General features: G+C 37.7%; 1 protein-coding gene across 1 annotated transcript; it reads right to left on the reverse strand.

The window, feature by feature from the left end:
* Positions 1-755: 755 nt before the first annotated feature.
* Positions 756-12,580, reverse strand: LOC143857316 (uncharacterized). Its single transcript, XM_077367738.1, has 5 exons — positions 12,377-12,580; positions 10,316-10,369; positions 8,495-8,598; positions 2,913-2,951; positions 756-1,280 (listed from the first exon to the last, which is right to left on the reverse strand). The coding sequence occupies exons 1-5, from the start codon at positions 12,450-12,452 to the stop codon at positions 1,146-1,148; spliced, it is 408 nt and encodes a 135-aa protein (XP_077223853.1). The 5' UTR covers positions 12,453-12,580; the 3' UTR covers positions 756-1,145.
* Positions 12,581-13,406: the final 826 nt, after the last annotated feature.

Raw genomic sequence — 13,406 nt, forward strand, 5'->3', positions numbered from 1 at the left:
ACTTGGAAAACTAGTTGTGTGTTTTCTTTTTTTCCTGAGAAAATATTTTACTGAAAAGTTCACTTTTCTAAGGCCTTATTTGGATTGCAAGAGTTTTCAGGAAAAGTTTGAAAAGGAAAAACTTTTCAAAAAAATTTCTACTTTAACCAGTGTTGTTCAAGTTTTATCTAGAGGGACCTTCAATTTATGATAATGTCCCTCTAAATTAAAATACAACCTTATCGTTTCCCTCTAAATCATGGAGAGGAAAAAAATTCTGCCAAAAATGTTTTTCCTGCAATCCATAGACCTTCAATTTATGATAAGGGGAAAATTTTCAATAAAAGCATGGCCAGAGCCAAACATGAACAAAAACTACTAAAAAAGCCTCATGGATTGATTTCACATATTGGAATGTTAAAAAAACTTAAGAGGAATTGTATAAGATTTCCATTAGATGCAAAGATTAGGTCCATGAAATGAAACATCATGTTGCTGATTGTTCACGCAGTGGGTCCTGCCACAAATTTCAGCACAGTTGGAGATGTAGATCAAAAACTACTCTAACTGAACAGTCTCAGCCATTTGATCATTTGCCTGCAAATAGATGGCTAAAAAATGGAGCTGAGGTTCAAATTCAACAGGCAAAAGTCCTCACTCTGTGAACTGGATAATAGGACAAATCATTTTCATATCATGTGAACGGCCAGATCGATATAGCGCGCATGTAAGCCCAGCAAGGCACAATGTAGATCTTTTCGACAAGCAAACGAGGGGGGGCGGCAAATATATCTTTTCTATAACCCATGTCAAAAATACAAAAAAAGAAAAAGAAAAAGAAAAAGAAACAAAAGGAAGCAAAATCCATGTCAAAAATACAAAAAGTTCATGCATCAACAGCAAATTTTCAAGGCCTGTCGTCCAAAATCTAATCAAAGCAGATATATGTTACCAGAATTGTAGGGAAGTAAGAGCAGTAGTAGGAGCTTTGCCATTCAAAAAAAAGGTGGGAGCAAGAGCAACAACTACAAGCAACATGTAGGCTATTTTAGGGTCCAAATTGCCTAGGAATTGCAAGATTCCGGAACAAGAGTGTCACCCAAGTAGGAGATTCCTACAACTATCATGCGTACCGAATTGGTGAATGACATATATTCTAGAACTGTCTATGCAGATGTGCAAGGCAAATCCTCGGCATTAACGATGGGTTCAACAGGAGACGAGGGTGGTTTACTCACAATGCAAGGTTTAGTCGGTCGCTTTGGATGAACTTGATCAACAGTCTTGGAGGGAACATTGAACTGCATCACCAACAAATAGCCACATCAATAGATTTACATAATATACTTGTTTGGATGATATCATTTTCCTTATTGGTAGATGAACTGAAGACAACCTAAGGCAACCAATTGATAACAATAATTCATTATTATTAATAATATTTTAGTTTTACCATTAAAAAACAATATTTTAGTTTTATTCAATTTGCATCAACCAGTGTTGACCAATGTTAGGAACACTGTTCAAGCAAGATGGATGATTTCTTTTTGAGAAAGATGAGAGTAAAAAATGAAAACCAAGATCGATGATCATGCTAATTTGGATCCCAAGGAGAGCCCCATCAATGACCTGTTCTTCCCAGTCTCAACACACGCCACCCTTACTTAAATGATCATAGTTCAATAAGTTATGCCCTACGTAACTTAGACACAAATATACCCCCTCTAACATACCCAACTGTTACTTGAAGCAGCATACTTATGCCCCCTCTAACTTACACACAAACACACCCACGATTAACTACAGGTGATAAGTTATGCCCCATGTAACTTAGGTAGAAGCATGTTTATTGGTAGCAGACACGGATAAGAGGTGCCCAACACAGCGCCCAAAAAATGCATGCAAACAATTTAATGATATATTGGAAAGTTTGATATATAAATGAATGCATTATTTCATATTGGGGATAATATGAACTAATTCAGCTTATGGGTGAACATCCTGCTATTAGATACGCATTCCAAATGCATATCTGGGTGTCAGCCAATATTGAGGGAAACTTCCCAAGCAAAGAGAAGTACCTTCTGGTGTCCCAAGCCCAAACGACCCACCTTATGGAAAGTAGCATATTTAACATGCATATGTATGTGTGTGTGCGGTAAGAACAAGAGGCAGTAAAGGGCAACAAGTAAAGAACGGGAAGCGGCGACAGAGGTAGAAATAAGCAACTCTACGACCAAAGCATCTATGAATTTCAAGATTAGAAGCAGGAGCTGAACGCCGTAAGTAGAAGATTTGCGCACCACAGACGTGGTAATTGCCACCTTAAAATAACTATAATTTTATTTTTATTTTTTAAATATAGAAAGTAAAAATAATTATAAATTACAAATCAAAGTAATTTAGAAATAAAAAAAAAGTATGCTTCTTAGATCAGCAATTGGTCGTCTATTGCAGGGAAACAATGGGATTGTAGTATGTTCTTTATCTTTAGAAGAATTTTGGTTTATCAAAGAAAAAAAAATGGCATCCTATTCAACCACAAGAACACCAATTTTCTTTCCACATATTATAGCTTGGTATCTTCGTAGCTATTATTTGTTAATGAAGTAAACATTTTTTTGCCAATGCTTGTTGCTAATATTATTCGTTTCTAATTTCTAAACCACTTAACTGTTAGTCATAGCAAATATCCTTTGCAAAAACAGATATTTATTTGTTTTGAACAGTTTAACCAATAGTTCTTTGGATAGAAAACTCGAACCAGATTTAAGGATCACTTACCAAGGCATCAATCACAGATTCACAGTCAAGTTTCTCATCAGATGATAACTATAGAGAACCATAGATTTTAATGTTTCAAAATTTCCACAACAACCATCCGTGAAAGTGAATATATGCAACAATAATTCATTCACTGCATGCATTCTAACCTTGTAACCACAGCCGGCAACGCAAGCATGGAAGCACTCCTGCACTCAGAAAATAAGCGATAATAGTTAAATTGGTATAAAAAGTAAATAGAATAATTGAAATTGTAGGCAAATCTGCCAAAGATCTGGCACCAAACATATACATCAAAAGCATATGTTTGACTCCATACTGTACAATCTATGTCAGAAACTCACAGTTTCAGTTATTAAATGAACATTGAGGCTGCATTTTTTAGGGAATTTGCTAGGGAGCATCACAGAAGGTATTTCGCGTAAGGGCTGTTGCATGAGAGAGCAGCCACACAGGGTCACTTTTCGTCTAATTCATCTGAGGTGGCTGCCTCTCATGCAACAGCCCTGCAGCCACCTCAGATGAATAAGACAAAAAGTGAGCCTGTGTGGCTGCCACCGTTACATGGATTCTTCTAAATGGGCGAAGAATCCGTGTCGGACACATCTCGGATTCCAATACTTGAAGAATCTCTGAGACACTTCTAGATCTCTTTTATCTATTGTTCCGAGTGCTACTACCACAACTTTACAATTACCATATGTTTTGAGTTTTACCCATTCTAATATTAAGTTTCTTAAATGGAAAAAATATTATATCTACTCAAGTTATTAAAATATTCAATATCTTACTTGTTATAACCATATTATTATGTAAAAAAATAAAATTTGAGAATTGATTAAAATATTTTGGCGAATCCACGAATCGTTCTTTTTGAGGCTTGACGAATCTGACACTCGATCCCCGTATCGGATTCCGACACTCATATCTGTACTGATGCAACATAGGTGGCTGCTCTCTCGTGCAACAGCCCTTACACGAAATACCTTCTGTGCTGGTCCCTAGCAAATCCCTTTTTTTAGATATTGTCGATTTAAAATATCCAGTGAATAAAATAATAGCAATAATAGCGTTTTGTAATGTCCTGATTATAAAAAAAAATTGAATATTTGTGCATTTAATATGGTATTTGAAACATGTACTATCTGATCAATGCTTAAAAACTTAAACTTGATTTAGACTCAATGGCAACCCAAGTCTAAGTCAAACCTAAAAATATATCAGGTATTTCAATTACCTTGTTGAGTTTTGCTCAGTTTATGAAAATGAACTTATCAGTTATCACATTAACTAAAACAAGCTTGATCACATTGAGTCAAGTGTGGTGAGTTCTTCAAGCACTCGGTCAATTTTTAAAATCTTGATAAGACACCATAAAAGTTTTAAAGCAATGCCCAATGTTTCTAATTCATTGTTAGAGATTTTCAAATTATGTCATCTCAATAAACAAAAGGGAAATGATTTCTGTGCTCTAGTGTTCTGATAAGCATGCGCTCCACTTGTTTGTCGTGTAGTATTTAAAGGGATGTCAGAGGATATTACGGTTCTCAAAAAGCTCTAAAAGCCCTTTAAATACTACACGACAAACAAGTGAGCGCATGTTTATCAAAACATTGGAGTGCTGAAATCATTTCCCTAAACAAAACTAATAATTTTATTTTGAAACAAAAAATACTTTTATTTTTCTTCTCTCAACCTTAGTGTGAAAGTTGGTGTACTAAGAAAATCCCAATTAAATTCTCACCTTGTCTTATCAATCTTACTGCTCGGCTGATAATTGCATGTTCTTGCTATCCTCGTGCCTGCCATCTTGCTTGTAGATTTGTACAATGGCCGGTCTTTGTGAACCCGACCACCACGCTACGCCTATGCTTCCCTCTGTTATGGTTTTGGGAAAGTTCACCATTGACGAGTTGCTGTTAAGAGAAGGCGAGAATTACTGACCCATAGAGCATCTTGCTGCTATGTTTAATTGAGGGAAATGATATTCCAATTAACTTCTCTCCTTTTCTTATCAAGCTTATTGCTCGGCAGATAATTGCATGTTCTTGCTATCCTCGTGCTTGCCATCTTGCTTTTAAATTTGTACCAAGGCTGGTCTTTGCGAACCCGACCACCACTCTACGCCTCCTCTTGCATCACATTGACCACCATCTTAGCCTGGGTTGCCAAGATAAGGGATGTCGCATCTCCCATCAATCGGTTCGCTTTAATGATGTATTCCTTTCCATCTTTCATGAGACAGTGCTTCTTTCTCCCTTCGATCGAAAATTGCATCTATATCCAACAGATGCAAGTTACCGAGAATCACTTGGCAATCATCCATCGGCACCACCTCACATGTCACATAGTCCATGTATCAATCAGTGATGGCAAACTTGAAGGTACATTGTTGAGTGATCTTCATATCATCCTTCTTGATCTTGCCCATTAGATATGGTTGCGAATGAGGGGCAGTTGTGAGCCCCATCTTGGACATCATTCCTTAAGAGATCAAGTTTTTCTGGCACGCTGGATCGATGATGGCTCCCACCAGGCTTTGTTTCACTTGGATCCGGACATTGAAAAGATCCGCACGTTCGTCTTGCTCTGAGGATGCTTTGGCAGATCTAGTCATGAGTGCCAGCTTCTAGTCTGCCGCAAGTAACTCCGGTAATTCCTCGGTTTCGACGGGCATGTAGAGTTGCCTTGGTGTTTTCTTTAGTGTCGGTATTGCCGGATCTCTTCGGTTGTAGCTCAAGGTGAAACTTCCAACACTTATCAGCCGTATGCTCAGTCCATTTGCAATGATCATACCACGCCTTACGAACTGTGTTGGTGTAGGCTTCGGATCGAACTTAGATTTGTCTCTTGTCTACCATCTTTCTTCTTGTGTCTTCAATCTTGGTTTCCGGTAGCTGTGACTTTGCTGTTGGCCTCCCCGATGGCGTCGATGGGAAAGAGATTCAACTCGGATATTGTCATGTAATCCTCTCAGGCACTTCGTGAAGGTACCCTATTCCTCAACTGAGATTCTAGGTACTATAGCTTGCTTGTGGAAATCTGTACTTCTGTAGTGTACTCCCGCACCGTTTGCTCTAACCACTACTGTAGGTATTGCCACCATACTCATTGTTCTGTTTCATATCCAAGGGGTTAGAACTTTTTCTGAATCATTTCCCGGAAATGCTTCCATGTCATATCAGCCGATCCCTTATTCCTTGCTTAGGGAATTCCACCATATGAGGGCGCATCTAGTGAAGCTTGCGAAATTCACCTTCTGAGTATCTGTGTACTGGTCATGGTTTTAAATTTCGACCGAAATCTGAAATTTTGGATTTCGGTGGGGACCAAAACCGAAATTTCCCGAAATTTGATATTTTGGCAGAAATTTTGGAATTTCGGTCCGAAATTTCGAGAAAATGGCATTTTAAAAAAATAAATGTTACAAAATTTCGGAATCCGAAATTTCGAGATTTCAGTCCCAAATTTTGAAGCTTAATACCAAATTTCGGACCGAAATTTCGGATTTCGGTGGGATCCGAAATAGGTACCGAAACCGAAATTTAAAACCTTGGTACTGGTAGATCAAGAAATATGTCTCGAGCTCGTCAAGCTATCGCCCAGTTTTTTTTTTCGCGTTGACTTCCCTGTCATGCAACCGCATGACAATCCTTGCCTCCACCTTAAAGGGTCGAGCCTGGGTGTTCTCTCCTAAGACAAATGTCTGCGGAGCCCAATCTCTTTTTTCCTCCTCACGGTCACTCTCGATGTGTCCCTGGCAGACATTAAATGTGACGTCATCGACATGTGGGTTGCTATCTGGCTCTCCATACGAGAAAGTCTTTGATCAACTGTGTTGTTTTCCACCATATCTCTTCGGTCAATGGGCACAGGTACTACGTCTGATTCTTCAAGTTCTTGTTGTTGCAAAACGCATCTGTTCACCACTATTTAGGATCCCGGATTGTTGTTGAAAAAGAGGCTCCGATACCAATTGATCCAAGATCGTATTTGGATGCCGTATAATCCAGTAACTCTGATACCACTTGAACTAAAATTTAACGGTAAACTCTATGAACCAGCAATGGTATGTGTTATGCAGTTTTGGGCGTCGGCTCATAATATTGCATACACTGATCTTGATCGTAACCGGCCACTCAAAGGTGCATGATTTGCAATTAAAACCGTGTCACGGTTTCGCAATCCAGCCATCCTAGACAACTCAGCAACAATCGTAAAAGAAAAGCCAGTCCACAATATTTAGATTTTTTCACCCAACCAATAGCTCACAACTGCGGCAGAATATGGAGTCACCCCCCTTCATCCTTGTAGTTTTTTTATCAACTCCAAGAAAACCTAAACCTCATTAACAATGGGCGTGGGGTGTAATGCCCTTTATATCGAATTGGATACGTTCCCCTTCTTCCTTGTTGTTTTTCATTGACTCCATGAAAACCTAAATCTCATTAACAATGGACGTGGGTGTAATGCCCTTTTATATCGAATTTCCAAAAGATAACTCCTAAAACAAATCTTCTTCTACTAGTAGGATAAGATAAAAACCTAGCATCTAGAGTCCTTTCCTTTGATGACACAGTTGCCAATTTATCTCCAAAATAGTTACTGCTCCCATATGTAGTTTAAAACCACATCTAACAGGAGTCCAGTAGGAATTGCACTTGATGCCTCCTCATCTCCAACCATCTATTGGAGGTTTTTCCTTCCTTCAATACTAGTTGCACTAGGATTATTCATGAATAAACTATGGTTTCATGTGGAAACCATGTACAGTACGTAACCATGCATGCAAATGGCCATGTCATGCAAGCCACATAAGTGCCACATGGCATGTTCTCATGATCTAGATCCGCCTGTGCCTCTTGGCTTATAGAAGTATTAACCATTCCCAATGATGTCATAACCATATGGGTCCTACACGTAAAACACACACTGCATCCCAGGGTGTCAAAAACCATGGTCACGATCCATCAAGGTTTTAAATGTCGGTTTTGGTGCCAGTTTCGGCCACCACCGAAACCAAAATATTTCGGTTTCGGTGGAGATTTTGGTAATTTCAGTGGAAATCTTTAACATTTTGGTAGAAATTTTGTAAGGGTGAAAATGAAATTTCGTTTGAAATCATGTAAAAATCCGATTCAATGTACTTTCGGTTCGGCTGAAACCTAAATATTTCGGCCGAAATTTTGGATTTCAGCCGAAATTTTAAACTCCACCTAGATCAATACACCAGGCATTTTAAAATAAGTGATGGTCCAACATATCATTCTACTGATTGTCCCTATCTTATCTATATGGGAGAAATTATATGGTGGCCGCCCTTTACATATAAAGGGCGGAGAGAGAAAATATCAGCCCCCTTGATTTTTGATCAAGGGGAAAGTCAAAAAAGGGGGTTTGACCCGGATCAAAAATCAAGGGGGAGAGTTTTCTCTCTCTCCGCCCTTGTTGTTTGACGGTCGGCCACCATATAAATTCTCTCTATATGGAATTATTTGAATTCAGAGAACATGCTCAGCTCAGTTGAAATCTAAGACTAAGTTGTAGTCGTGGAGTTTGTAAAACTTCAACAAGGATATAAAAAGAATCACTCATGGAGTTTGTAAAATTTCAACGAAGATATAAAAATCCTTCTGAGAAACCCTCATAAAGCTCAATATAGCTGTGTTGCAAATACAGTGAATCAATGAAAACAAAAAAAAAACACAGATCTATAGGTAAAGAGATGAACCGCAGAATAATCGTCAGCTCCTGGAGAGCGGTCAATGTAAGCACTCCACTGATGGTCCTTCAGAACTGGATCCTTGTAGCATATCTCATCGCATTCTCCAAGGCCTGATGATTAAAGAATAATAGCAATATTAATATTAAGTAGAAAATTATACAAGCATCCACATAATGATAATATTATGAATATTTTTGCACTCCAAGACAAATCTAAACCAATACAATGCAATCATAGGGCTTTCTCTTTAGCATAAGACCACCCAAACTAAATACCACAAAATCAAACATTACATATGAAACATAACAGGGGAAGTGATTTTTTCAGAAATGCAAACATCTTACGTTAAAATTAACAATATATAAACAATAACCAGAAGCGGCAGGAAATAGGAGAGAGTGCTGAAGCAGAAATGACCACAAAAGGTAAATAAATTATTTCAGGACTTCAAAGAATCTTAGAAATTGTGAGATTTCATATGGAAGTGGCACCCTAAGTTGTTAGATTAAGTTACCACGCAGACACAAATAAAAATCTTCAAGTGAATGAGGTATTTGTGCCTGTACAGCCTCTGTTTATTCCAAACATAAACAAAAGCAGACACCTAGGATAGGTAACCCTAAGAACCTGCATATCCTTGATCCCTAATTCATCCATGCATTACGCTGACCCTCCTAAAATAGTCTAGAGCCAATTTACTGGATTCTTAATTCAAAAGTTCAGTCTTACTTGATCTGCAATGCTTGGAAAGTGCTAGGAACATAAAAGAGGTAGGGGCAAACCGAAAACAACTTGAGTAGAAACAGTGAGGAAAGACTTGATAGCTAGGAACACAACAAAGAACATGACCTTTGATAGGATAGAATGGAAGAAAATGGTCCATGTAGGCGAACCCAACTAGAGCCAGGATTAGAACAGCGTAGATTCCTTTCACCTTCTTCATGAAATTTTTCTAAAGGATTCATTTAGCCGACCCCAACAAGTTTGGGACAAAGGCTTTGTTGAGTTGAGTTGAGTTGAGTATGAGTTTATGAACCATAGTGCTCTAATCATGATTTCACTCAGATTCTTCAAGAAAACTAAATTCTTCAAAGTGAGTTCGTTGAATAGAACCCGTATAAAGGAGATCAAATAATAAAAAGTAATTGCTGCTTCTGAAGTATTTAAAATGCACTGAAATGTGGAATAACCAAGCTTGGTGTTACTATCCATGTCTTTCATGTGGTTGAGTCAGGTTCCATGCTGCTTACATAATATTTTTGTTCCCATCATATATGTCGGTTAAATATTCAAAATTCAACCTATAATTGTCCAAGTCCAAGGCAACTTCAAACTCGATCAAATACCAGATCGACTTCCTCAAGACGAAAAACATCAGTCCGATTTTATGAGTTTTTCGAGCACTCTGTCGAGTTTCTCAAGCGCTTGCTCAAGTTACTTGGGTTTTACAGAAACTAGAACTCCTTTGCTACCAGAGTCTTGCTTGAGTCAAATTGACTCTGCAAGATTTTCAAATACTCAATCAAGTTTTTAAACCTAAACTATATTTACTAGAGTCAAGTTTCCATTGTTCATTGTTCAGGTACATAACAATGCAGTTCCCAGTTGGGATCTATTGGCTTTTTTTTTTTTACAATAACAATGCTGAGTGGAAGACAAAATCTCAGAATTAACTCAAAGGAAAGGTGATATTAAATATTCATATAGAATAATCAAAATCAGCAATTCAAAAAATGTCCAAATTATCACATGGTAATATATCGTGTTTGAATTTTTTGTTAGAAAGGGAAGACATAAAACAAAAGATGTTGAAAGAATAATGCTTACATTCCTCCCAGGTCTCTCCATCGGTATCACAGCCTTTCTTGCAAAAAACTCTCCCTACAAGTGCCTAGCATGGATTATTACAGCAATCTTGTGGTAAAGACCAAATTTGAAACATAATATTTGAATCAAGAAATCCTTCAACAACAAAAGATGCACTACCAATAGTGATCAAATGTAAAACCCAGTCCCAGGTTTTTGCAGTAAAGTAAAAGCACTTGCATCATCTTCTTTGCAGCCACACAAAATCATGCAATGCCCATCAAATATATCATAGTTATATCATGAAAAAAATTATATTTCAACTTTAAACCGTACCGTATAGTGTAAATCAAGTTACAATACAACAAATGTGCATATTGATAAATATATGCATATATGTATAACATTTTGAATTTATGAAGTTGAGAGTAAGAAAAAAATACTGAATAGGAGGAAAAAATGGAAATGGGACAATTTTTCTTTCTTCTTCCTGTCACAAAATCTATTTTTGTACATGTGAAAAAATGTAAAAATAATAAAATATCCAGAACGTTTGCCTGTTGTGCCCCAGAAATTACCATAGATGGACCACAGCTGGAAAGTATACCAGCTGAACGATCCAAACTTACCAATTAGTGGATTTTAAGAATCACAAATAGATGGTTAAAGAATGACCAATAGTCAACATCCAAAGGGCAAGAGTCCTCCAATTAGACACTTTGGATTATCCGCTTGGCCTGAATTTCATGCTATGAATCATCCAAAATGGGGACAACCCCTGATAAGGGCAAATCTCGTACATATGTGACCAAGAGTTTTCTTCTTGGGGTTTTTCTCTTGTGGTGTGAAATTGAGAGCGGATCTTTTTTTCTCGTAGTGGAAAGGGGTTGTGGTTTGCAATTTTAGTATAAAACCATTGTAATCGTCTTTTCTTGCTTTCTCGTAGTGGAAGGTCGTGTTCACGCCTGTGGAAGTAGGCATCTTGGACAAACCACGTAAAATCTCGGTGTGTGCATCTTGTGGTTTTTCTTTTTTTTCTTCTTTGTGCGTGATCGGCTTCGTTTTCGCCGTCAATTTTCGGAAAGTCATACGCAAGATCTCATTTTTCGCCAACTGGCCGATGCTTAATCTCCAACCTTGTGAGGACAGGGTTGATTTCAAGGCAGGCGGAATGTTACGTGCCTCAATGGGTCCCACTTGGGTGTAATAAATTATATTAGATTTCGTACTTTGTGAGATTTACCTTCTTAAAGATAAGGGTTAGGGTTTCCAGATTAGCTAGGGTAGGAATTTTAGAGGAAGTGGTCAAGTGGCCACCAAGTGGGTTTTCCATTTGGTATAAATAACAAGTAAATATTCCTTCTTCTTTTTTTTAAATGAAGAAATTTATCCCCAAAATTGTATTTTTGCACATAAAAGAGGACTGACCCTTCCCTAAAAGTGGGTCAAGAGGCTGATCTTCCCTCTAAGAAGATCAATCACGTTGCGAACCAATTCGGGTTGTAATGTATCACAGGATAATTAAAACCCATTTGGTATAAATAACATGTAAGTATTCCTTTTTCTTTTCTTTTTTTAAATGAAGAAATGTATCCCCAAAATTGTATTTTTTCACATAAAAGAGGACTGACCCTTCCCTCAAAGTGGGTCAAGAGGCTGGTCTTCCCTCTAAGAAGATCAATCACCTTGCAAATCGATTCGGGTTGTAATGTATCACAAGATAATTCTAATATTCAGCAAAAAATTCCTTAGTCTTTAATGGGTTGTAGACTTATAATAAAATCATGAAATTTCAACAAATCAAAATCTAAAAAAATCCCTAACTTACCATTTCCCCTTTCCTTAACAACATCAAAAGAAAAACAAAAAAACCAAGAATTTCCAAATAATTGAATCGAAAAAACAACCCCCAAACCAGAATCTGCCAAAACCCATTTCCCAATTTCTCCTTTTTCTCTTATTCGAGCTCAAGTTAAATAAATTACCCATCAAAAAAAAGTAAAAAAAAAAGAAAGAAAGAAAGATGTCACACATAAAAAAAGGAAAATGAAAGAAAAAAAAAGGGTCTGGAGAGATGCATACATGGAATCTGCATTAGGGCAGAGTATTTGTTGGTGCATTGATTTCCACAGGGAGAATACCATTGCTGAGGAAGCATGTTTTAGCGATATTTTGGGTAAAAGGAGTGACGAAGAAGAAAAGACGTAGATGCAGCAAGAGAAGCCCATCAAAAGACGAGGGAAAGGGTGTCAACGGATCCACCTATGTGTTAGCCATGATCCATTCAAATCTCTAATGGGTCAGATTAGATCCGGAGTGTTCTTCGGATCCTACTTATAATGTTTCGGTCACGGTCCATTTCAAATTGGACCGTCCATCGGAGTGGTCCCAGTAGGCCTACTTACATTCCTACTCACAATATGTTTCGGTCATGGTCTATTTCAAATCAGACCGTCCATCGGAATTATGTAGGTCCTACTTACATTTTACGCTGTTAGAATTAGGGTGAGTGCAAAATGTGACCAGGGCCCTTGAATAGATCCACATCATGAATTGCAACCGAATTAATCTTCTCAGCCGACTTTAAAATTGACGTGGATCTATTCAAGGGCCCTTCTCCGGTCTTGCATAAAGAGGGCCCTTGCATATAGAGGTTATTTTTGCAAAATAGTATAATAAAATTGGAGTTAGGACTTTCCCTCGGGCTTTTGTTGGTTGTCTAAGTCCGATCAGTAATAAACTAATAATTTTCAGAACCTATGATAGGGTCCCGAAATGTGTCCATGGATCCCAGTAATGTGACTTGATCCTATTCGTTTTAAGTTCAGATTCGGATGGTCCATTGGACTGTCTAGGTCCATTGATACCCCTATCCATAAGAACAAGCTCATGCATAAGAGTAATTCAATAATTAGGCTTATTTTCTCTCCAAATTTTATATGGTATAAGCCCCTATGGCCCAATATATTTTTTAAAACAAATACTGTATGGCCTACACTATATGATGATCCAAAACGTTGATTTGATGGGCCACAACATAAATATGTTGTGCCTAAAAAATCATTTCCATGATCCCAACCCTCCAACCTATAGGAGGGCTAGGATCGTCCTA

Source organism: Tasmannia lanceolata, unplaced genomic scaffold (assembly GCF_043159265.1).
Source record: "Tasmannia lanceolata isolate RefF3 unplaced genomic scaffold, GAP_Taslan_0.1 ptg000024l, whole genome shotgun sequence".
Lineage (NCBI taxonomy): Eukaryota > Viridiplantae > Streptophyta > Magnoliopsida > Canellales > Winteraceae > Tasmannia > Tasmannia lanceolata.

Bases quoted from the DNA above. Each gene is read 5' to 3' on its own strand.
- LOC143857316 (XM_077367738.1), bottom strand. From the start codon at position 12,452: ATGCTTCCTCAGCAATGGTATTCTCCCTGTGGAAATCAATGCACCAAC. The intron at 8,599-10,315 runs GTAAGCATTATT...TTTAATCATCAG, and splicing joins TGGAGAGACCTGGGAGGAAT to GCCTTGGAGAATGCGATGAG. The intron at 2,952-8,494 runs GTTCATCTCTTT...TTCTGAGTGCAG, and splicing joins GAGCTGACGATTATTCTGCG to GAGTGCTTCCATGCTTGCGT.